Below are 25,682 nucleotides of genomic sequence, written 5' to 3' on the forward strand. Positions count from 1 at the left end.
GCGTGGCACATGGACGAGGGGAGGACCCCTTCCTTCCTCAGGGGACACCGTCCCACCACCAGGAGGTCCTCCCAGTTCCCCGCCCACAGCTCTGTGGGGAGGTGCTTTTAAAATAGCGCTGGGGGCTCTGGAGAAATTCAATAAAGCAAACGTCCGGGGCCCTGGTCCCAGGAACCCAGGGACGAGGGAGAGGATCCTTACTGAGCCGGATACTTAAAAACTGCTCCTTCGATGCTTAGCTTCAGGGAGAGGACAGAGAGCGGGGGGTGGGGACAGAGCCAGGCGGAGGGGCGACCGAACAGCACATGTTGGGTGGGAGCCAAAGGGACCCTGCCTCGTTAATTTTAATTTGTGTGGAGCCCATGTATTGTGGCAAGTAAGGCAGCAGCAACTTGAGGACAGAGGACAAGCTGTCCTTCACTCCGTCTTTCAAGACTCCGGAAGCGCAGGGATTTCCAGCCAGGACCTCGGGGTGGGGGGGCCACCCCACCAGGACGAGGGAGGGATGGGCTTCGGCGGACCCGTCCGAGCTGGACTTGCAGATTCCCGTGGTGTTCCCCGGGGGGCCGCCCCGCCCCCACCTTCCACCGTGGGGGTGGGGAACGTCGCGATCACCTGAAAAGGCAGCCCGAGGGCGACCCAAGCCCTGAGCCCCGGCGGGGACAAATGAGGAGCTTAACTAGTGCGAGCGGCATGAAAGGGAGAGGGAAGAGGAAGAACAAAGCTTCCGCCAATTTGCTCTTTTGGGCTTTGTGAACACTGGCCCCTTCCCAGCGGATCGCCCCCATTGAATGAGGTCGAGCGCGCGCAGCTCTTCCGCGGCTCTGACGGGTTTTCACGGGGCGGTGAATGGAGTGCAAATTAGCGGAGCCCTCAGGAGGCTTGTTACTGTCACTCCCAAACCGACGTCCAGGGGCACCATGAGGACTAATCAACCCGCAGAGCTCGCCCACCGTCAGGGCAAGGTAGGGAGCCGTTCATTGTCTTCTCTGTCATGTGCGTCCATTTTGCCCACTGCGGTGAGGGGCTCTGCGGGGCTGCAGCGGCAGACGCACACCCTCCCCACCCCCTCGCACACGCCTGGGCCCTGGCTGCCCAGTGAGGCACGCACACGCGCATACGTGCACACACACAAGAACACAGGCATGCAATATGCACACACGCACATGCATGCACGCACAAATGCATACACGCACATATGCACACACATACACGGTGCGCACACAAGCACCCACATGCCGGCACGCACATATGCACAAACACACAATGCATTCACGTGTGCACACATACACATGTGCACACACGAGTACGTACATGCATGCAAACACATGCACACACATACATGGATGCACAGGTGCACACACATGCATGCATGCACCTATGCACAAACACACAATTCAGGCACATATGCACACACAAGCACACATACACATGTGCACACACAAGTACGTATATGCACGCACACACAGGCACACACACATGGATGCACACATACGCACACATGCACACACACATATCCACACACACACGCGTGCACACATACAAGTATGTTCACACGCACACATAAACACATGCACACACATCACGGAGGCACCCTGTGCCGTTGCCTGCAGGCTTATTATTCTCCAAGAACCAAGGCTGGCTGGTGGCTGAAACGCTGAAGTGAGAGGCCGTGCTGGTGGAGTGGGCCACGGGGGCAGGCAGCCCTGTCTCCCCATTGCTGTGGCACATGGCCTCATGCAGCCCCTGGGGAGGACTGGGACAAAGCCAGCCTGTGGGGACCAAGCCCCGCTGTCACAGCGCAGAAGGACCAGCGGAGCCGAACCAATGCATTTTCAGGATCGATTCCACTGCAGCCCCCAGCTCAACCAAGAGATTTCGTTGTGAGCCAAAGCCCTGTTTTCTCAGGAGCCCGCCTGCTGCTCATTGAAAACTGGATCAAGTCCACGGCTTTGAAACGGGCGGACTGGGCCCTTAGGAGAGACGCACACCAAGCTGGTCCTTTATTCCTCTCAGGGTGGAGGTGGGCTGCGCTCCCAGAGGGCGACTCACGCTTAGTTCTGCTTGTTCTGCTCGGGAAGCAGCACTGACCACGCCACTAGGAGGCTCAGTGTGACCAGCGGGCGCCTGGCAGGCGGCGGCCTCTGGACAACACGCGCACCTGAGCCGTGATGGAACAGACGACCGTCCGATGGCAGATGAAATGCATGACTGTCTGATGAGTGGGGGAGCCAAGAAACACTAACAAGATAATAAACAAACAAGCGTCCAAGTGAATAAAGGGATGTACACCTGATGAGTGAATAAAGAAACAAACACGCGTCTACAGCGAGCCCTTTCCAGCCTGGGAACCCAGGGCCTCCGTGCAGGGGCAAGTTCTCTGACTCGGATTCCTTCCACTGCGCGTATGGTCTCTGTTCTTCAGACCATGTCTTAGAAATGTTTTCTCAGCCTTACCTGTGGCTCGAGCTACTGAAGTTGAAACTGCCTATGAAACACACACACATACACCTCTGAGAATTTCCTGTGACGTTGGCGACCAGGCTGCCTGCAGGGCTGGGCTCTGGTCTGGGGGCTGGAGTCTGAGCCTGAGCCTCAGTTTCCCCTCTGCGACAGGGAGAACGTTCCCCAGGGCAGCAGCTCCAAGCTGGACGGGTCACAGAGACGGTGCCACCTGGAAGCCTGTCCAATCATCTGCAAACCCACAACACCGGGATTTAACTGCAGGTGTACACACAGCATATAGCACACGATTTCTGCTCGAATAATTCAATATATTCACGCTCTAGACAGTCTCAGCCGGGTTACTTTTTAAAAATAGGATGATACTAAAAATGGCTGATTTTCTGTAATTGAGAAAGAAAAGGAGCCAGAAGTGCCAAAGGCCCTTCTTGCAAATGTCTCAAGAAAGCACTGCACTGCTGCCCACGTGACCAAGGACTCGGCGAAGCCACTGGCACGGGGAGCGGTGACAGAGGACCTTTCGGGACCACTCAGCCTTGGAGGGTCAGAAGGTGGCTGGTTGCAGCTCCCTGCTCCACCGCCCCAGAATATCAGCCTCAGCCAGACCCTCTTATTCTGCTAGTTTGGAAAATTCTAGAGCCAGTCCTTGGCCAAGAGACGCACCCATGGCCCAGAACTCAGGGAGGGCCCCGCCCGGGGAGGCGGGGTTGAGGCAACTGTGGCGCTGCCAGCTGACATGCGCAGAGGGAACGCAGCCGGTTCCACGCCCAGCGGCATCACTTCCACAAACCTCCCAGGAGAAGGGAGCCGGGCTGGCTCTGGCCCGTCTGAGGTCCTGATGGGGCAGGTGTGGAGAAGGGGACAGCCCTGTCGGGACCTGGGGACCGGACACAGCGGAGCTGCATTCTCTGCGGTCGAATGTGGGGTGTCACCTAGACTGCGGTTTTAAGCGTGACCATGCCTGGTAAATCCCAACCTAGGTTTCAGTTCATGTCCTCGTCTTCTTCTCTGTGTCCTCCCCGGGTGTGAGCCTTTACCAGATCACTGATTAATTTTTCTCGTCACTGGAAACAAAACTTCCCCACATTTTGGACTAAGCCATTCAAAGGCCACCATGATGCCACTTGTGGGACAGTCCCCAGTGAGCGTAGCCCCCAGTGTCCCCTTCTGAGTCGTAGGAATTCCCAGCGCCCTTGAGTGGGTGGATTCCTGCATTTACTTCCCTGGCTTCTCCCCCAACCCCACCCCCAAGCACAAGAAGGCCTGGAGTACGTCACCCCCTGGCTTGGCAGTGCCTCCCTCACCCTGCATGAGAGTGCGAACGCAAAACCAGCTCCGTGAGGAGCATGCCAGATCCTTCTGTCCACCGAGAACTTCCACCTCCGTGTAGGGGTCCTGGCGGGGCAGCCACGGTGGAGTCCAGCCCACCCACGCAGGCCACGTTCCCTCATACCATCGGAGGCCCTCCCCTGCCTCCTGGCCTTGCACACCCCTGGGTTTGGATGGGTGGGAGCTGCCCCTCGAGGGCCAGCGGCTGGTTCACAAGCTCGTCCCCTTCAGGGCCAGACAGAAGGCCACAGAGGGGGCTCTTTCCACGTCTCAGCTGGGGTCTCCTGGATGCCTGCCCTGCAGCCTCAGGACAAACCTGGGGGGCCTCTAAATGGGGGCTCATTCAGGCCAGACCCTCTGAATAAAGAGCAGGTGAAGCCCAGGACAGCGGCTGTGTGGCTGAGACCCCCAGCCTGGTCCTGAGCCCCCTGACAGTGCCACCCCCTAGCTCCTGGCCGCTGAGCAAGGACACGCACACAGGGGTCTCTGGAGGGCGAGTGTGGGATGGGGCCAGAGGCGCCGCGTCAGGGCAGAGCCAGACTCAGCCGGGACCCGAGCACCCCAGCATCCTGCAGGCCTCGCGGCCTCCCTGGGCACCTGATCGTGGCAAAGCGGACCAGAGGACTCTAAAGATCTTGGAGGCACGACAGGAACTGTTTCAGAGGAAGAAGTCAGAAAAGTGGGGGGGTCCCAGGCTCCTACTTAAGTCCCGTGGCTCTCAGTCGGGGGACCCTGCTGCCCAGGGTATGTCGGTAACATCTGGAGACACCTGGCTGTCACAGCTGGGGAGGGCGTGCTACTGGCATCTGGCCTCGCCCAGGACGGAACCCACTGCAGAGTCCCAGGCCGCATGGGTCCACAGAAATGCCTTTGTGGGGGTCACTTCCCCCGTGGCTCCGTGGGGCTGACACCCCTGAGGCAGACAGCCTGGCTGTGACTGTGAGGCCCTCACAGGCTGCAGAGGGACTGGCCCTCGGACCGCAGGCCACAGTGGACAGGCCCTGAGCCGGCTGCTCCCCTGTGTTCTGACTCCACCGTTACAGCAGCCCGAGGGCCGGGACCACTTCGGTCGAGCTCGCTGAGGCACTGCGCGGCGGGTGGTGGGGGAGGCGACCTTTTCACAGCCGCCGAAGTTAACAGGTGGCAGAGCCAGGGTTCACACCCGGGGCAGGGAACGGGTCTCGGGGCCACCTGGACAGAAGGCCCACGAGCGGGCAAAGGGCCTCTCAGGTCCCGCCGCCCACGGCAGGGATCGTAACCCCGTCTAAGGGCGACTGCCTTAGAGCCGCGTCCTCGCCCGCGCCAGCTCTGCCCAGCGACTCTGAACCTCAGACGCACTTTGCTTCCTCTTTGAAACTGTCCACGGCAGCGCCGGGGCCTCCCTGGGAGCAAAGCTTCAGGTATCTTTGCCACGAGCAGATGCCAAAGGCATTAAGATCATAAAACTTGCTGCTAGAAAGGAAACAGGTCAGGCCCTGATGTCCAGGGAGCTCGCACAGCAGGGGCGCTTGGACTGGTGGACTTAATTAAATGACTGTGCTTTGTGGTTGCGAACTTCCTTTCAAGCCATAAGAAGGGGCTCAAAGCGCTGGCTAGAGCTCTCTCTGGGAAGCTCTTCCGGAGACGCAAGCAGCGGGGCTGGCGCATTGGACATGCCCGCCTGCTGACGGCCGCCTCCACCCGCAACGGTGCTTCAGGCTCTGGGTCCCGACTTGGCCTGTTTCTCCCGGGCCTTCCCGGAAGCTGGCTCACGGTGGGACATGCAGGCGTGTGGTCTCCTCTCTGCACCCCAGTGCCGGCTGGCTCAGCCTCTCGGACGGGTCCTCGCTTCCGGGACCAGACACCAGGCCCGCGGCTCCCCTGCAGAGGAGCCCCGTCGGGGAGACGCGAGCTGCTTCCTTCTCCTTCTGTCTCTGGGACCAGGGCTTGTGTGAGACCAGGCTATGTCTCGCATTCACTCACCCAAACACCATTTCTGGAGACCTTTGTAAAGGCATGTTCCCTTAATCAGGCCCCAGGACCTCGTCCCTAACTCCAATCATCTGGCCTCCTAGGGAGAAATTTCCTTACCGCTGCTCGGGAAACAGATTTATGATCCGCAGGAAAAGTAAATTGTGCACCTGCCATCTTGTCCGGCATCCAGGTCTCTGCCCCCAGGGCCCCGAAGTGCTTTCCTCCTGGGGGTCAGGAGCCCCGCATCTGCCCTGAGACGCACCGTGCGGGCTGCCTGCTAGGAGGTCCTCCCCCGCTCCCCGTGCCAGACCTGCCACGGGACCCCTGGGGGCCTCGTTGTGAGTAAATGTGCTTACCCAGCCCGAAGGGCACAGATCCGTGCCCACCCAGCGGCCGCTCCTGGAAACGGCCTGGCTCAGCCTGGGGTGCGCGCATGGCTGTGGTCTCTCCCCAGCGCCTGGATAAACCTACACGGTCAAGTCAGAGCCCGCCAAACCGCTTGTGCTCAGCCACAGTTCTGTGGTGAGGAGCTCACGAAGGCTCCAGAACACGGCTCAGCCCCGTGACACCTCGAAAGGGCCAGGACGTGTGGTCTAAGGTCACAGGCTCTGTTCCTGCCTGGGAACCGGGCAGGCCTGGTGGACAGGAGGGGCATGCGGCCCCCAGGGAGCAGTGGCAAGGCCAGACTCCCAGCGGTGCCCCCAAAACAAAGCTACAGCACTGACAGCCCGTTTCCATCCCGAACGCCTACTCTCGGGCGCAGACACGCTGGGACCCCCTCGCGTTCACAGGCCAGCCCTACCGGGTTGACGCAGGAGAGGGGCCAGGCCCGTGGGGGTCAGTGGGCGCTCGAAGGCCACCGCTGCCAGCTCTGTGACTCTGCCACTGGCTGAGGGAAGTGGTGAAGCAGTGCCACTCGGTGCTGTTGGTAACGGGGACGAGCTGGGGCGCAGCTAACCCGTCTCCGACTCGCAGGAACCTCTGGGGAAATCGGACCATCATTAAATGGCTGGTTGGGGCAGCGCTGGACCAGGTCGGGGCGGCGGGCACGCACTGCCCCCGCTGCTCTCTGCCAAGTCCTGGAGTCTGGAGTTGGGGCTCTTGGAGTCCCCTGGGCATTCAGACCTCCCCCCCCGCCCCCCGAGAAGGTTAACTGTGCGGGACCCGGAGATTCCGGCCGTTAATCCGGCACATGCTGCCCGCACTCGGAGGGCAGGGTGGGCAAAGGGGCAGCCGGCTCCCCTCGCCGTGGGGGGGGGGGGGCTCTGAATAGCAAGTCAGCTATGCCAAGCGGGCAATTACTCGGGGCCGGGCCAGCCAGGAGCGCCTGTCCGCGGCTCCCGGGGGCGCCCCGGCCCCCGAACCTCACACACTCCAGGCCCCTTTCATCGCCACTGGGCCGGCCTCCGAGTCAGACCCCGCCCGCTCCTAATCCTCATTCTCTTTAAAAAACGGATTAGGAAAATCTCATCTGGAAAATTAATTAATGTGTGAATTCAACAAATATTTACTGAGCATAGCACTTTGTGAAGGCTGTTTTTTTACATAACCTGCATGCTCCCTTTTGGGGGGGCAGTCAGGTCCCTGGCCGGTCCGCTTCTCTGTCTCCCGGGTTGAATGGCCACTTCTCGTAACACTGTTCTCTAATTCAACTATGAAGACATATTTCTTTCATACACAACCAGCCACCAAAGCACACCTGAAATGTCCAACTTTTAAGTGGAGGTAGAAAAATCAGACGACCTCATGGGAGACGGGGCTCCCTGGCGGGCAGGGCCCGGCTACGCCGGGCGACACGGCCCGTGGTCCCGGGAAGCTGCAGGCGAGGCGCTCTCGGGAGCCCCATGACAAGTGCCTGGCAATTGTGTCTGCTGTCATCCCGCCGCTGGCACTGGGGATTGCTTTCAATGCCCCGTTCTCCCGTCCCCTCCGGTCACTGGCTGTAGGTAAGTGTATCGTCCGGCAGCCGCCCCCGCCCCCGCCCCCAGCCAAACAAAAGTGAGCCGGCCCAGCCCCTCCCCAAGAAAGGAGGCCGAGCCTTTCACGGGCAGTGAATGGGGCTCCTCACTGAGGCCGCATTATAGCCGGGCCTTCATTTCCCCTTCCTTCTTTCCCGCATTCAGGGGGGCTCTGACTTCAGCTAATTCGGTAACAATCCCACGGCGCCTTCCCAGCGCCCGGCTCGGGGGCACATTGTCTGGGGCGCAGCCTTCCCCCCGGCCGGGTCCGCTCTCCAATTAGCCAACCGCTGGGCCCTCTGTCCCTCTCCACTCCTTCCTGCCGCCGGCCGTTTTTAACCGTTTCCTTTTGAGCTGGACTCCCGAGGGCCTTCGGGGGAGAGCGAGGTCGGTGCCCGGTCGGCCGGGGTGGAGACAGACACACACAGCCTTGCAGAGCCGGCACCGGCCTTGCCGAGAGCGGCAAGACCAGGCAGCTGGCCTGCGCGTCCCACACCGCACCCCCGCTGGCCCCTCCGGGCCGGGCCGGGCTCGGAGGCCTTCGGACGCTCCCGGAGCCTCTGTCTCCCTCAGGGCCAGTCTCTCCTCTACCTGCCACCTCGGGGTGTAGGGGCCGGTCTGGGGTCTTGTACCGCCCCGGTCCCGGCGACCACGTCCCTCCGAAGTGTCGGCACTGCATGTTTTACCCCCAACCCAATTTCTCCCACTTGAAGAAAACAGGTCCAAAGGCGGGCAGGGAGCGGGCGGGACCCACGTTCCCTCGGGGCTTTTCTGTTGCAGGCTCACAGAGCGCGCGCACACACACCCTGGGGCGCAGGTGAAGGCAGCGGGGGCGGGGCGGGGCAGAGAGGGGTCAACCCAGTTCCAGTGTTGACTTCACTGCTATCATCTTCACGTGGAAGACACTGGAATCGGCTGAAAATGCAGGGCCTGGAGAGGTCCCTGAGCACTGACCAGGTGAGCAAGGTGGTCGGGAACTAACGGCCCCCTGGGTCCCCACCCCCACGCTCCCAGTCCCGCATGGCCCCTCTTGGTGTCCCAGGAGGACACCTGGCCAGGAGGCCTTGGGCGCCAGCCTCCATGCAGGGACACCAGGACCAGGTGTGTGCCAGCACCAGCTCGGCCAGCTGAGGCCCCCAGGGATGGCTCAGCCCAGGTGTTTGATCTCCGGGGGTCTGTTCCAGGTTGAACAGTGTCCCCCTGGTTCATCTGCTGAAGTCCTAACCCCCAGTGCCTCCTAAGGTGACCTGATGTGGAAGCAGCACCCTTACAGCTGTAATTCATTCAGAGGAGGTCACACCGGGGTAGGTGAGACCCCATGCAATATGACTGGACACAGACATGCAGACGGGGACAGTGTGCGTGAAGCTGCAGGCAGGGGTCTTGGGGTGATGTGCCAGTAAGCATGTCCACACGCCCAGCAAACCGCCGAGGCCCGGAGGGAGGCCGCGGACAGATGCTCCCCGGGAGGCTGCAGAGGGAGCGAGGCGCTGCCGACACCTCGGTCCGGGGCTTCCAGCCTCCAGACTGAGAGCGTGTCTGGCTGAAGCCGCCCGGTGGCTGGAGCTTGGCGGGGACCCAGCGCAGGTCACTCTGGGTGCAGCAGCCTCCTTGCTCTGCCGTGTGCGCTGGGTTCCGATCCTTCCACTGCCCATCAACCAATTTCCTCTCCTTAACTGGCTTATTTGAAAATGGCCATGGAAAGAGAACTCACCAAGGCCATTTGGGCGGTAACGTCATTCTTTTCAAAATGCCTCATCATTTACTAAACCCAGGATCGGAGGAGCTGGATGGAGCCATCTGAGGGATTCCTGCCGAAGACCCCTGGCTCCCCCTTCAGCGTGACTTCCTGCGGGAAAGCGGTGAGCAGACTGGACGCAGCTTCTGCACCAGCAGGGAGCCGGGGTGCGCTTGCTTCCATCGATCTCGGTGGCTTCGAGGCCGGTTAGCCCGTCAGAGACGGGGCGGCCCGTCCAGGGCAGCAGAGCTTCTGTGAAGAGAGACCGCAGGCCAAGTGCTCGGTCAGGAGCCGCCCAAGGGTCCGACGTGGACCCTTCAGCACAGAGGCTGCGCCCACCTGGCCTGTCACTGAGAGCCGACTTTCCCGGGAATGCTGAAACGCGCAGGTCGCCGTCCCGGGCCCACGGGGCCCGTTTTGAAAGCACTGGGAGTAGGTGTTTCGTGTTTCCAAGCGGACATCTGAACGGGCACATTTGTGTCCTCGAGCAAGGCCGCTCACACGGCTTGGAAGACTCGCTTGCATTTCAGCTCACAGTGGAAAGAGAGAGATAACGCTTGTATGGAAATTGTAATGACCAGGGTGGGGGTGGAGGGACGCCCAGCGAAAAGTTATCCACTTTTTCCCCCAGATCCATCCAAGAAATCTCTCTCCAGCTCTTCAAGATCAGAGTGCTCAAATCAGGAGCCTTCAGGGCAACTCCCTGCAGCGCTTGCCTAACCGGTGGGGAAACTGAGGCTCAGAGATGGGGTGGTTGCTCGGTCTCTGTCCGTGGCATGGCCCCGGCCCCGTGACACAAACATCTTAGTCTCTGCCTTTGCATCTCAGGAACCTTCATGAATTTATATGACGCTTAAAAGGACCAAACAAAAAGGCTGGCAGTGACCATTCCATCCGTCGCCTACTCGGCGTTAACAGGCGTGATGCTGTCCTGGTAACACAGCGGGTCTTGGCTCTCTGGGATTTTGAGGCACTTTAAGACAAAGGCTCTAAATTGCCCCGACTCCTGAGGCACCAAGGAACTGGCAGGGCAGCCTTGCCAGCGTCTCCCTGCATCTCCCAGCTCCTCCAGCGTCTCCGAGCACCTCCAGCATCTTCCCACATCTCTCCAGGGGCTCCCAGCAGAACGGACCTGCTCCTTTCCTGGAAACAAGGCGAGTGAGCGGGGCCCCGGTTTGGAGCAGGAGTCCGACCTGTTGGGTCGCAGCTGCTCCGTCAGCAACATCGTCAGCCTCCCCGGCACTCAGTTTCCCCTCATGGAAAATGGAGAGGAGGGTGTCCCAGAGGTGAAGTGGGAGCAGCACAACAGCCCCAGGGGAGCCACCTCCAGGGAACGTGTGGGCTCCTGGAGCTGGGAAGCCTGGACCCTGGGAGGGGCCAGGTACCGGGAGCAGTACCCCCGGACGACGGCTCCACCTGGAGAGGCGGCAGCGGCTCAGCCTCTGCCTCCGGGGGACACGAGGGACGCCCACCCCGGGGACGTGCGCTCCCTCCCTGAGGCAGCCCGGAGCACAGGGCACTGGAGGGGCTGGCTGAGTACAGCTGTGCCCCCGAGGACCAGGCATCCTGCTCTGGGGACGCGTGGCTTCTGAGAGTCCGAGCAGACGCGTCTGAAGTGAGGAAGACGGGGTGCTGGGCCTGGGCTGGGCTCCAGGCCCGCAGGCGGGCGTTCTCTGTAATCAGCGTATCCGCTTGGGAGGGACCGGATGCCACTCGTTAAAGGGTGGAGGCAGGTGCTGACCTGGGGCAGGCCGTTCTCCGTCCAGTTGGTCCAGCTGGAGATTCTGCATCCTCTGTCTCGGGGCTGGGAGGGCGCTGGGCGACGTGCGGCCCTGGGACGGACGGCAGCAGCCTGACTGGCCCACTGTTTGGGGTCACCCCATCTTGGACGCATTTTAGATTCCAAGTAGGATTAAGCAAGGACGTCAGTCCAAGACCGACCCTCAGACCCAGGGAGTCCGGTGTCGTCCTCGGGCTGTCAATGGGCTGTGGGTTTCAGCGGGAGCCTCTCCAGACGGGGCTGGGGCGGAACTCAGCTCATTTCTGGACTGTGTGTCTGGCTGAGTGAAGCAAGCTCGGTTGACATCAGGAGCCCGGGGCCGCCAGCGTGTCACTAGAAACTAGACACTCCACTTCCCTTGGTCCCGCGAGGCCCTTTGAGGGTCAGGTGCTCCGAGTGGCCATCCCATGTCCTCGGCGCTGAGTCACAAGCCCTGGTGGCGGCCAGTCTGACTCATCGGGAGCTGGTCCCCAGGGGCTGCAGGCCTCGGGGGGGGGGGGCGCGGCAGGAGGTGCTGCTGAGACGCCAGGGGCTGGGAGCTCAGCTGGCGACCCAGCCTCTCCCCCAGGCAGGGGCCAAGGCCGGCCGCTGGCTGGGCTGCTCTCCCGAAGGTCCAGGCTGGTTCCTGGAGGGCCGGAGAGTGCACCGCTCAGCCCTGGGGCTGCGAGCCCTCCGTCCCCGGAGGGGCTCTCAAGTCAGCTCTGCGGAAGTCGTGCCCACACGATGCAGGCGTCACAGAAAGGGAAGTAGCTTTCCTTCAGCATGGCAGCCCCAGGACATTATTAATGGTGTTTGAAGGCTTCTGTCAAAATGCAAAACGGACCTCTTTGTTCTCTCCCTCCTCAAATGAAGACAGTGAGGTTCCTGCAACTTGAGCTGCCTTCCCAGAGCCCTCGCTCAGGCCCCCACCTGCCATCCCTCCCCCCACCCCGAACCCCCAGCCTCTTGTCGGTCACTCGCCCTCTCCCGTCCACCACTGCGTCAGGACTGAAGTCTGTGCCCAAAGGCTGCAGGTGGCATCTTCTGGTGGGAGGTTTGGGGCCAGTAAAGGGTGTGAAAATGAGCCTCTCGGCAGTCCCCTCCTTGGGGACTTTCCTTCTGGAGCCCCTGACCGGGCTGGTTGAGGGCCGGACAAACACCCCAGCCCCCACTGCGTCTTCAGGAGAGCCCAGCACAGCGTCGAGGAAACCTGAGCGGTTCTTCAGACCTGCGGACGACCTCCACATCTCTCCTTATTGTACCCTGAGTCTGCAGGAGCACCCCTGATGGAAGGCTTTGGTGGGTCCACGGAGCCTCCAGCCTCCTGCAGAGTGGCCGCCCGTGGGCAAGCCGGGCCCGGCTGTGACACCAGCCCTCCTGGGGGACACCTGGCTGCACAGCTGGGCAGTAGCAGGACCTCTCGAGCCTGGGGAGTCATTACCTGGGGTCTCTGCTGGAAGGACAGGAGCAAGCCCCCAGCCTGCGTGAAGAGATAAACTTGCAGGGCGCCATCTTTAATTTGGGGGCAGTCTGACACCCCAGGATCTAGCACTGTGCCAAGGAGATTCGAGGGCTCAGCCCCCAGCTGAACCCGGGAGGCCTGGAGCCTCCAAACCTCCCAGGGAGAGCACGGGAGAGGCAGGAGGGGGCTGCGGCACCAGCCCTGAGGGCACCAGCCGCCTCTGGGAGCTCAGACTTGAGACAAGGTCTCCGTGGTGTCCCCAAGGGGACAGTGCAGTGCCCTGCCGCCCTGCCTGCTGGGCTGGTGCAGGGCGTGGGCCGCCTCCAGTGCCTGCCAGTCCCCAGCAATGGCCTCCAGGCCCCCGTGACTTCCCAGAGCATTTTCCTCGCCAGCCTTGACCTTCGGGGCCGGGACCGCCCTCTGGTCGCCACCACCTCCCAGGGTCCCCTGCTGCCGTTGCCGTCACCACCATCCCTGCGCCCAGGGGACGGCCCAGGGCCCGTCTGGGGCTGGGAGCCCCAGGAGTGGGGCAAGAGGCAGGGGCTCCCTGCAGGGGCCGCCCCGGGGCCGGCGCCCACACCAGCACCACAAGGGCTGCCCCGCGAGGTCGCACGCCCTGGCGCACCCTGGGCTGAGCCGGCTCACCCGGCCGAACGAGGGGCACCCCTGGGTGGGGGTCACGTGTGCCTCTTGGCCCCTCTGGGTCTTCACGCACGTGAGGCTCTTTAAGGTCCGCTCCACGGGCTATTCCAGTGTGAATCAAGCCCCGGGAGCCAGGCAACTGGAAACTTCTAGAAGGGCCCTCCTGGGAAGGTCCTCAGCCGCAAGGTGCTCCCTGTGTTGACTCGTGTGGGGTCTGGCCCAGGAGCGGCCTCTCCTCCCAGCTTCCTGCCAGGGGAGCCTGGTGCCGGGAGGCGGACAAACCTGAGAGCGGCTGTCCCGGGGCTCAGTGGCCTCCCCTGGGGGCCCTGGGGCTGCGGGCCGTTTCGTTATTATCATCTTCACCGACGTCCAGTCTGGCTCAGGGTTTGCCACAGGGCTTTGCTTCTGCCTTGAAGGAGGCCGGGGGAGGGGGCTCAGCCGCTTGCAGGCCCCGGTCTCCCCGGCGAGCACCTGGCTCTGCCTTCCAGGCGCGCCCCTTCCCTCCCCACGGCCACGGACGCGCGCACCCCGCGGACCCCAAGGCGGCGGCGAGAACGAAGCAGCCAGGCGTCCGAGTCCCCAGCCACCCCAGCTCTTGGCAGTGCTCTCCCGGCCTCGCTGAGTGCCGGGCTGAAAGGAAGGCTGATAAATTAGTCTAGAGGGAAACAAGGCCGCTTCTACTTGTAAAAGGTCACTGCGACTTTGTTCTGGGTGAGGGTTTATCTCCGCTGCCGCGGGGACAGACAATGCCTCAGGCCTGAATGGCAGGGATCTCAGCTCCACTCCAGCAATGACGGCGCTGATAAGCCAGAGTGGACTTTAGAAAGATCTAAATGGGAAAGGAGTGGATGTAGGCATTTTCGAACATGACTGAACAGGGATGACACAATGGGACGTGCAATTAAACTGGGCATTAGCCCAGAAGGCAGAAACGCAGACAGCAAGTCAGACAGAGGCGGTTCCCGCGCCCGCTGCGGGCTGGTGGGCCTGGCCCCGGCCCCGCCCTGGTCGGCCGGGCGGGGGGCGCAGCCGGGCCGAGGACCGCGCCTGGGACGGGAACCACACGTGCTCCAGGCGCTGCCGCTGGGTGCTGGCACCTGTCTTCTCCCCGACCCCTTGGAAACACAGTGGTACCTGGCACAGGGGGCCAGGCACACAGGTGAGCAGGACCAGCCTGCTGACTCCTGTGACGATGACTGGGCCAACTTGTCTTAGCATCTTCCCACTTGGAGGAGGAGACACCGCCACCGCGACCAACATGCGTCCTATTGGCTGATTTAAACATCACCTTCGGGCCGTTTTATTCCCTATGCTCCAAACAATGTGAGAGGAGGGTGGGGCCACGGAGCACCAGGGCGCTGGCTTCCCCTGTTCCCACAGGGCGTCCTGCTGTGCGCCCCGCCCCGGGACCCCAGCAAACCCAGCCGCAGCTCAGGGCCCAGCAGGGCCTGGGGATTGAGGGTGCCCTGCACCAGCCTTGGGCCTGCAGGGGACCCTCCGTGGCCACTGCCCCTCAGTGGGTGGTGAGTGGCCATGTCACCCTGGTTTTTGGCTGAGGCTGAGGTGGCCTGTGACGCGCTGAGAGCACATTCCTAACCTGGGGGTGACCAGCCCACAAAAATTCCCAACTCGAGAGAAGCGTTGATAAGCAGGCCTGGCTGGGAGGGCCACGCCCTTGTCCCGTGACCCAGGGGACCTTTTATGGCCTGCAATGTCTGGGACACTTGTCTGACCCAGTAGGGAGGGAGGCCCGCGGAGGGGGTGGACGACGGGCCGGCCAAGGCCATGCTGGGGATCCCCAGGGAGCCGCCTGGCCAGTAGCTGCCCGCCCCCGGAGGGGCCGCCCCTCCCGTCCTGCTCTCCGCGTACTTGACGTGGAAATCTTTCCGTATAAACGAACAGCACTGCAGATGCTCGGTCTCAGCGTGTGGGTCCCCACCACTTGCTTCCTGCCTTGGGAAGGTGGGGTCAGCCCAGAGGGTAACCCTGCGAGCCACGGCTCGGATGGCAGTGTGGGCACGGACAGAGGAGGCCAAGTTTCACATTTGTGCCTTACTGGTCCCCATCCCCCTGGGGGGGCCGAGGGCTGGGCCGTCGCCCACAGGACAGGGCAGCGGGGGTGGAGTGCCCACGGGGGCCGGGGGCCGCTCTAACTGCCGGGGGTGCACAGGGGGCAGAGGGGCTGGCGCAGCCCTGCTCTCGGCGCGTGCTGGCTGCGTGAAGCACAGGGCCAACAGGCATGGCAGAGGGATGCCGGGGCGGCGGCGGCCCTGCGTCCAGGCCCACAGTGCTGTGCCAACCTGCCATGTGACTCCGCGGGACCCCCTTCCCTCTAGGGCTCCCTGCACAGTGTCAGGGGTGCCCCCAAGTAATGTCCAGGCGTGACCCGGACAATCAGTGCCTGGGACCCCCCAGCCTTGACCATCACTGCCACGCTCTTGGGAAGGTGGCCGTATCACTGGGCAGTCTCCAGGGGGCTCCCCACCCGAGGAGGGCAGTGCTGACAGCCAGCTGTTTGGGGTGGGGGTGGGATCCCTCGGGAGCCCCTTCCCCAGCCTCACCTGCCACCCAGAGCTCCACCTGGAGGACAGTGGGGCAGCCAGGCTGCTCCTGGCGCGCCAGTTCCCCATCCTGCCCTCCCATGGGGACAGCCCTCTTGGTTGACCCTACCCCCTCCTTCTGCTGTCTCCACCTGAGCTTGACAAGACCTGTTGTCAAGAAAGATTCGGGGGGGGTACAGCTCAGGGGTGGGGTGCATACCTGGCACGCACGAGGTCCTGGGTTCAATCCCCAGTACCTCCATTAAATAAAGAAAGACATAAACAAACCTAATGACCTCCCCTCCAAAATGAGAGGAAAAGAAAGATTCTGTTGCCACCTGTCACCACACCTGTAGGAAACTGTCTCTCTGGGTTCCTGGGGTGGGGCTGGGAGGTACAGGGAGCTGGGGGCGGGGAACTCCAAGGGAAAGCCCTTTCCTGGGGCTTCCGTCCAGGAATGGAGACCTCCCGGGCCCTCCCTTCCACTGCTAACCAGCATGCAGACTCCTGGGGCCCCCAGGAATTCTGATCAGCGGGTAAGGTGGGGTCTGGGATCTGCGCTGTGAAGGTGACAGGCACTCAGCACAGTCATGTGAGCACTGCGGCTCCCTGGGACCAGCCCCGAGGCGAGCCGGCGGCAAAGAGTCCCGTTTAGATTTGGCAGCGGGTGGGCTGGGGGGTGGGTGGGTCCTGGACTTTGCGCCTCACAGGTCGACCCCCTGGGACAGGTACCCACGTGGTTCCTGCCTGAACACATGTCACCCCCCACCAGGCCCCGGGCGCTGCGGGACCGTCTCAGAATCCTGACTTTGGCGAGACTGACGGCCATCTCTGGGGTCCAGAGAATCCTATGTCATGAACAGAACAGCAGAGCCACCCCCGGGGTGAGCGCTGGGGCCTGCCGGGCCCTGTCGCCGCCCAGTGGGCCGAGGCTCGGAGTCTATTCACAGACAGAATGAGGACCACGGAGCAGGAAGAGCCTGGCATGGCCAGTGTGCGCACACAGCAGGCGCCTACTGAATGCCCCGACTTCCCTCTCGTCCGCACTCTTGGGCCGCAGAGCGGTGGCCTCGCCTCTCCTGCCCAGCCCAGGGACCCAGGCGCCGCTCTTACAGCCCCTCAGCCCGTGACCCCACCTTCCTTAGGGAAAAAAGAGTTAAAGAGGGGTTGGGGAGCGGCCTACGGGGGGAGGCCGAGCTGACACCCCAGGAGAAGCCGCCCTGCCCCCGCCCCTCGTGCGCACTTCCTCCTGACCACGGAGGCTGCTCCCACAGCTCTGGTTCACAGGCGCCCCGTGCCAGGGTGAGGGCGGGCTGGCTGCCACTCGTGTGTGTGTGTGTGTGCGTGTGCGTGTGTGTGTGTGTGTGAGATGCAGACGGTAAAATGCCATTTAAGAAGCTGGTATTCATGGACGTCTCTCGAATATGAAAAGAAAACATTTATTTCCTTTTTTCGCTTGTGAATCAGAAGGCTCTATTTAAAGAAAGTCCCCTCGCCGGCCGGTGGCTGGGTTATTACCCCTTAAGGAAACGGAGCAGAGCGCCAGGGAGGCACTCTTAGTCATTCTCTCTCCTTTTCCCGAAAATTCCTTATATACCCGTGCCTCCGAGCTGGGCCTGACACAGTGCAGGATTTCATGGCATTCTTGGTCTAAAAACGTCTGGGCCTGATGTCGCGGTGCTTGCGAGGGACGGCAGGGGCCTGCGCTGCCGCACGTCCCGGGGAAGCGAGGCCGTGGGGTTTCTGTGCCTCCAGCCCCCTGCGCCCGCACGGCCCGGCCCCCTCCCGCTCGGCTCTGCTCCCGCAGGATGGCTTCTCTCGCTGAACCCAGACCCTCTTTTGACGCCCGGGAGGAGGCCCCCACACCCATCACCGTCCATGTGTCGATTTTACATGTGTGAACACACACGGAGCAGCAACTTACGATTCTGGACGCTTTCTGAATGTACGTTGCGACTCCTAAACACACTCAGAAAATCATTGTGGGGGGAAGAAGCCTGCAACGTGTCTAGGCCTAAAACAAAACTCCAGAGAACACAGACGGAGGGTCAGTGTCGGCGGGAGCTGGGTAGCCGGGCAGAGGGGGCAAAGCAGAGACAGACTCTGAGGCTCTGGGGCCCCTGGGGGCGGGGGAGGGGGGGGCTGCCGGCTGGCTGCAGTGTCCCGGTGCTGGGAGAGGGCGGGAGCGGCCAGCCCTGGGAGCGAGGCCCTCACGGCCGCAGGAGGCCCAGGCCCAGCCTGCGCAGCGGGGACAGGCCCTGGCCCCCTGCCCGCCTCCCGGCCACCACGCCTGTCCCGCTGCTGGAATTCCATGAGTAAACATGGTTAAGATGCTAAGAGGGAAATAAAACTGAGTAGGTGCCCCCTGCCCGGGCACACGCAGCACCGGCTTGGGGTGAGGACGCAGGGCGGAGGCCCAAGTGTGGTTCCCCAAGCGGGATGCGTGTGGGAGAGAGAGCGTGGGCAAGTGTGTGTGCGTGCGGCACAGCGCACGGCCACCTGCACACGGCCCGCCGGGGTGGCCCTGGGACACGCCGACCCCGCAGTAGTACGCCTGCTGAGTCACTGAAAGCCCCCAGGGACCCATCCCAAAGTGTCCCTCTGCTTCTCTGGGTCCCGCGGGGGAGTGGGCGTGCTGGGAGGGGGTGGGGGTCTTTGACCACCTCTGCTCCACCCGCCGTCCCCGCTGGGCTCCTCCTGCCAGGGTCCCGGGCACAGAAGCTGAGGCTGGAAGGAGTGTCCCCTCTCTCTGTCCGGATTGGCTGTTCTGACCCCACCGCACATTCTAATGCCCTGGGTATTTTCACAAACCCGATGCCTAGGGAGGTTTTCTGGGATTTGGGGTTCAGAACCAGGACAGTCCTGGGCAAACAGACATGGCTAGCCCTTCCATCTGGCCAAAGCCCGGCATCCCCAGGGCGGGGTCTGGGCACCTGTATTTCTGATGCTCCAGCTGATTCCAACGTGTGTGACCCTCACACCTGGACCTCTGCTCACAGAGGGAAACCCGGGAAGTCTGAAGGACAGTCCTGACCTTCCAGTACCAGCTGTCACATTTTTCTCTGCAAATGCAGGGACACTCTCAGGGGTCAGGGGCTCACCTTCCCTCCAGGCTGGGTGAACTCGCTTCTTGGGGTCACCTGGCGCACCGGCAGGGCCTGCTGAGCCCAGCTGGCCTCTCCCATGTCCTGGGGCCGTGGGTCCATCCCCAGGGCTGCCTGGGGCTGAGAGTGCCCAGGATCCCGTGGCCACTGACAGCTGGGGGGCGCAGAGGAGGCTCCTGCCGGCTGAACACAATCTCTTTCTTCTGCAGGGGCTGCCAGCAAATGAAGTGCCCGTGGGTCCAGACCAGCTGCTGGCCACTGTCAGTGTTCCTCCCGGGGCATGAGCGCTTCCCTCCTGAATCCCAGGGCGCGGCCCAGCCGGCTGTGGCGGTGCTGGTGGCCTTGTCCTCTGTGGTCATTGCGGGGGCAGGATGCTGGGAAGCCCATGCCTCCGGGGCCACCAGATGCATTCAGGATCCTTATGGCGACAAGGCATGCACGCGTGTCTGTCTCCAGGCTGACGGGGCTTCTCGTTTGGTCATCACGCCGCAGGGACCAGAGAGCTGAAGCGTGTTCCCAAGAGCCTCGGAACGCTGTCCCGGAGGCAGATGGGTGCTCGGTGGTAACAGGAGTCACCTGTGCCTGAGCTCAGATCTGGACGGCCTCGGAGGCCGGGAGCCCCGGGGGTGTCTGTGAACCAGCTCACACAGCCACACGGGCACGTCTGCACTAACACCTGGGCGTGTGGTAAATTCACAGGAAAGAGGACGGGGTCCTTGAGGCCAGAGTGTGAGCGGGTGAACGCAGGAGGCAGGGGACGGAGGCCGGCGCCCCACGGAGACCCAGACCTGAGGCGGAGGTGGAGGCCCAGATGGCGGTGTGAATCCGGGCCAGGCCGCGGAGGATGCCTGGCGCAGAGACCAGCCCCACCCCGGGAGCCCCTGAGCGGATCTGCCCCTCCCCACGTCGCACTGAACGTGGCCTCAGCCCTCGACCCGGGAGCGCCTCCGGGGCCCTCGGAGAAGCCAGCTCTGGGCTCTGCGTGTTTGTGCGTGTGCCACCGAGCCTTTGGAAGCCGCCCCCCACGACGTTCGCTCCTGGAGACATCAGAGGCCGAGCTCCCAGTGTGTTGGCACCCTGAGTCCCCGGGAACCAGACACTCCACTGGGCATCATCGTCCTCCCACCATTTTGGACCAAAAACAGGCCTCCAAGCTCCTCCTCCTTTTAAGGCTAAACGGCTCCCACCTTGGGAAACAAAGCATCACTGCTCTAAAAATATCCGTGGGGGGGCCGGCGCGCACACGCGGCCTGATTCCTCTCACCCCCAGGCCCTTCTTCGAGGCCGGGTCTCCTGGATAATCACTCAGTCTTAAAATTACAGAGACGTCAGAATCTGAGCGTGCAGGGCTGGGCAGCAGCTTTTGCCTGGAACACCCCCTACTCCGCGTCTCTGGGTGCCCTGGGAGCCCTGGGTCCACAGGGCGGCCAGTGGGTCCCAGCCCTCGCTAAAGCTCTCCTGGGGACCCCGGAGGAGCCAGCCTGGGGGCTGTGTGACTGTAGAGCTGGGCCGCTGGCCACCTGAGGCCTTGGGGCCGTTTCCCCCGTGACCTCAGAGCTTCCCACAGGCCCGGGCCTGTTTGTTGATTGAGCAAACGAACATGTATGTTAATATTCAGAAATGAAAGCCAAGGGGATGAGGTAATCCACTCGAGTAAATTCTTCAGATAATTGAAAGCCCATCAATTCACGTTAACATTTTCCACCAGCTTCTCAAGCAGAGGCAGATGCATTTTTTTCAACAGATGATGCTTGAGTGCCAGTTCCAGGCTAGGCGACGCTCTCGGCACCAGAGAGGCTGACTTTCTGGGGGAGACAGGCGCCCAACCAAGAAACAGGCAGCGCACGGGCACGTCCGTGCGAAAATCGCTCCTGCCGCCTCCCGCGGGGGCCTCCTGCGGGGCGCGCCCCAGGCTGGGCGCACCGCTGTGGAACCTGCCCCGGGGACAGGTGGCTCCTCCGAGGAGCCAGCTCCACAGCCCGTCCCCCTCGAGGCTGTCTCTTAATTAGCCAAATAAACAGCACCATGAGAGATGTCATGATTTACTCAGCAAATGATCAAAATCATTGTTCTTCAGACCCCAGGGCAATAAAATGCAATTATGGGGAGATTCATTGTGGGCAGGGTGAGCGGTGGCTGTGTCAGCGGGCAGCGGGGTCTGGGTGGAGGGGGCGGGAGCTGGAGGGTCGTCCCGGGCAGGGGGACAGACCACCGCCCTCCGAGAGGAAGCCCAGGGGCCGTCTCCTCGCACCTCAAGCTCCATCTGTCCCCAAGGAGACAGCCGGCAGGCCCAGGTGTGGGGGGACACACCTGACACAGGTGCGCTTTCCTCCATAATGACCAGGAGGCACTTCCTGGCGTGTCCCGAAGCACCGGGAGGGGGCGGTTAGAGTCACTGAACGTTCCCGACGCGCACGCGGGGAGGGGAACGGTGGGTGACAGTGGGAGGAGGACCTCCCCATTTTGCTGAAGTGAAATTCCTACATGAGACAGAGATGCTACTGCCCCCTTGGCCCTGAGGGTCGTAGGTCACCCAGCAGGGGACAGACGTGCTTTTGCCAGAGATGTGGAGTCACCAGAAACCGCGTGCAGGCCAGGCCCTCTGCCCACCACAAACTGAGAAGAGCAGGTGGGGCCCTTCAGTGTTAATTCGACGGAATGTTCCGGCACAGGGTCTCCAAGCAGAAAGCTGTGCCCTTGGCGTCTCAGAATGCAGGGGGAATGATTGGTTTGCTTTGGTTTTGAGCCCGTCCCCGGAGGGGCGCCCATCCTGTGTCTGCGAGGGGCTCTCCCCGGGTCCCCCTCTCCTGCTTGACTCGCAGACCAGACCCCACGGGAGCAGCCACGCTCCTGAGCCTGGCCGGCCGCAGAGCTGCTCCGCCACCCCCACACCCTCGGGGGGTCCAAACCGTGCGGGACCCTTCTCAGCGTCCGTGTGTCCTCTGTGCTAGAACGTCACTCCCTGTTCTTCTCCAGTAAGCGAACGTGTGTGAACTGTAGTAAGATCACAGCACCTCGGCTTACATAACGGAATCAGCAGCGTGAGTGTGATAGGTCTCACACACACAAAGGTCACAACCGCCGTGAGAGGACGCTCCTCCGTGCACCCTCCCTGGGAGCCGACTCTGACGTTCCTGCGCGGCCCCGGTTCCCCTGCTGTGATCCTGAAGCCCTGACATTTTCCTTGTCCCAGGGCCTGCTTTGGGCCGAGCTGACCGCAGGCCTGGGGCAGCGTCTCAGCCGGAGCACGAGGGACGCCTGGCACGGTCAGGAGCCCCGGGAAGGCCCGGGTTCCGGAGCCGGCATTTTCCCTCCTAACCTCGGGCCCTGTTTGCAGGCGAAGGCAGGGACCACACCAGCTGCTCGGCAGGCACCGAAACGAAGCCAAACAGACGTTGTCTGTCTCAGGACGCAAGTAAGGCTGCTCACCAGGGAAGATGTTTCCACCCTGTGAGGCCCAAACCAACGTCCGGGGAGCTAGAAAGAAACCACCTACACCTTATGATTCATTTCCAGCAAAAGTGGGTTCACCCTGAACTTTCGGGGTGCCTGCTTCCTCCTCCCCCTCCTTCCCGCCCGATTCTGCGCTGGGTGCTCGACCATGAACAGCTGCCCCGACCGCGCTGGACGAGACGGGAGGCCGCGAAGCCCAGCGGTGGTCCCGGAGCGGGTGGGTGGCGCCCGAACTCGCCAAGAAAACGGGGTCAGACAGACAAGGCCGGTGCGTCTGGAGCAAGACGGGGGCACACGCGGGACGGAGGCAAACACCCCCGAGCGCCGGCCGGAGAGGCGGCGGCCGGACCCCGGCCGAGGAACAAAGCCACTGCAGGGGCGGGAGGCGCCGAGGAGGGGCGCGCTCCCGCACGTACCCGGACGAGAAGTAATATCACAAAGTCAACAGGCGCCGGGCAGATAACAGCCACGGCCTGTACCAGGCCCGGCACCCAGGGCGGCGCTGATACGGCCGTTTCTGTAAAAATAGAGCAAACAGGCCGCAGCAGAGGAGACCAGAGCCAAGCTGCCTCAAGGTCACCCACGGGGCTACCTGCGGGGTCCTTTACCCTCCAACGTCTGAAGCCCCTCCTAGCTAAACAGTCCAGGCGTCCCTGAGTGCGTGGCACAAACACCCTTACCTTCCTCCGGGCCAGCTGGGCCGGAAGCACGGGACAGGCCACGTGCAGAAAGCGTCGCACAGCCCGAACCACTCACCTGTCAGGGTGTCTGAAAACGCTCTCCTTCTTTGTGAGGGCGACCCTGTGGGTCTCGAGAGCACGCGACGTGCTCCGGGCGGCCCGCATCGCCCAACCCCCTCACCTGGCCTCTCCCCCACCTGGCCCGCCCGTTCTGCAGGTGACCCAACCTTGAGAGGCTCGCACACTGAGTCGGCTGCCCGGGGACGACAGACTCACACGGTCCAGCTTTCAAGCTGTGGCCTCCATCAATTTGAGTGGGGATTTTGGCAGGCCTGTTTCTTTGTCCATCTGGTCAAACCCCCACCCCCACCCCGCGCCACCCCCTGCTCTAAACCTTCAAAGCCCTTTGGAGAGCTTGGGCTGTCAGCTGGCACCTGGGGAGGGGGTTCTGTGTTCCCTCTGTGCACACCCCATGTGTTACCATGAACCACACCCCACCTGCCTGCTGGAGGGGACACACTTGTGTCCTTGTGCAGGGAGCAGGGCTCTCAGATCTGCTTCCACCACCACCAGCACGCGCACCGACCCAGCCAGCCTCCTTGAGATCCTTACAAGGGGTTTCAAAAGCAGACGGGCCCGGGGGAGATGCTCAGGGCTCTAGGGGGCCAGGAGCCTCCCGGGGGCAGGGAAGAGGCCATGCACTGCGCACCCCACATCTCTAGGGAGCAGTGCAAAACCGTAGACTCTTGAGACGGCAAAGACAGACCCAAGTTCACCCCTCTCTGTACACAGAGCACAGAAGTACACCCAGTTTGGGAACTCCTCCAAAGCCACCGAGTTGGCTGCCCTGACCCTCACTGCCCTAGTCTGCCCGTAGGGGACACGGCTGCCGGCCACACAGGGTCCTCTTCCCTCCGTGGACAGCTCACCCCTTCCTGGAGCTGACCCCCATCCAAGAACTTTTGGAAGCTGTGAAACACCCAGAAGGAATCTGGGTTTGTGTTTGCATTTTCCATCCAGGCAGTGTCCTGGCCAGAAATACCACCGAACACTGGCTACATGGGGAGGGCAGAAAGGCCAGGACCACTCGTGTGGGGCCCACGGTCCTCATGAGACCCCCTTGAAAGTCCCCCAAATTGGGGCCCAGTGACCCTCGTGGCCGGAGCAGGACGCCTCCAGAGGGAAGGCCACCTTGGGGGAGGTCGGCTCCCGCCCACCTAACTGACCGCCCCTCTCCTGACCACATGCGGGCTCCAGGATGGTTGAGCCAGGCCCAGATCGTCAGGGAAACTGAAACCAAAAGACTCCCCTCTTTGCCCCCACTAATCTGAGAAGTGAGGGGTCCTGGGACGGAACTGGGGGACCTGGGGACGCTGGGCAGGAGGCCCGCGGCCTGGACGCGCACCAGGCCCGTGGCGGCAGTGAGGCCACCAGGCGTGTTTCACGAGCTGCCCCTGAGCGGCTGCTCCTGCCAGGAGCTGGGCTCCCGTCTGAGGAGCTCTCCCCGGATTCGAGACTCCTGTCCTGGGAGAGCCCATCAATCTCCGGGGTTCTGCCGAGACTGCAGCCCTAGCACCTAAGATCCAGACGGGAAGCACGGGGTGTTTTAAGACATGAGCTCATTAAAGACACATTTCCGGGAAGAGGGCGGGCGCAGCCCCGGGGGCTGCCAGGCGTCGCCAGGCCCCTGGTGTTCTCAGGGCCGCGTCCTGTAAGCTGCAGGACGCAGGACGAAGCGAGCCTGGGAAATGTGACATGCGAATGCTCTCTCCGACCAGCCTCCTGCCTCAGGCGGTGCTGCGCAGCCCGGCTTTATAAATAGATGGAACACAAGATAAGTGGCCGCGATCAATCACTCGCCCGAGAAGGTGCTCACCTCCCATCCGAAGTCTGCCTCCTTCAGCGTGGCCCGGGGCGCCACCATGTAAGGGCCGAACCGCTCCCCGACTTCCATCTTCTTCTTGGCCCAGACCCCCAGTCCGGCCCCCGGGATGGAGGACTCACGGAGCTCGAAGTCCGGCGGGATGGGGATGTCCTCGGGGATGTAGACGGGGGCCTCGTACGGCGAGCCTTCCTTGGGGGTGAAGTCCTCGCTGGTGGGGAAGGGGGACGGCGGCCCCATGGGGATGGGGGACATGACGCTGTCCTCCGTCTCGTCCTCCGCGCTCTCGCCGGCCAGCAGGTCAGGGTCCGGCCCGTACATGTTATTTACAATGTCGCCGTCACCTGGGGGAAAGAAGGCAGCGTCAGGCTCTGGGGCCCAGCTCTCCAGCACTCGAGGCTTGGGGACCACCGGGGACATAGGTCAGAACAGAACCTGGGGCTGCAGAGACCCAGAGGCCACCTGGCTGCCACCTCTGCCCCGGGGACACGGCTTCTGCTCCGTCCGGGCCGAGCAGCCCTCACTCTCTGCTCGGGGCTCCCCAGGGACGGTCCGAATCCCAGCAGGTGCCCCGGGAGCAACGCAGAGTTCTCTCTGGGCCCTTGAGGCCCCAGGCCACGGCCCGAGCACATGCTGACCTGTTCTGCACTCGTGCAGGGAGGGAAGGAGGTGCCCGCCTTCCACAGGGGAAGCATTCATGCCAGAAGCCTTGCGGTTTG

General features: G+C 62.6%; 1 protein-coding gene across 5 annotated transcripts in view; it reads right to left on the reverse strand.

Annotated features, from left to right (window-relative positions):
* PRDM16 (PR/SET domain 16) overlaps nt 1–25,682 on the reverse strand; it is a 309,339-nt gene that overhangs the window by 181,684 nt on the left and 101,973 nt on the right. For all 5 annotated transcript variants that reach the window (XM_074377634.1, XM_074377637.1, XM_074377633.1 and 2 more), the window contains exon 2: nt 24,958–25,307. In XM_074377634.1, the coding sequence (XP_074233735.1) occupies nt 24,958–25,307 (350 nt within the window). The remainder of the gene's footprint in view (nt 1–24,957; nt 25,308–25,682) is intronic.

This window comes from Camelus bactrianus, chromosome 13 (assembly GCF_048773025.1).
Source record: "Camelus bactrianus isolate YW-2024 breed Bactrian camel chromosome 13, ASM4877302v1, whole genome shotgun sequence".
NCBI lineage: Eukaryota > Metazoa > Chordata > Mammalia > Artiodactyla > Camelidae > Camelus > Camelus bactrianus.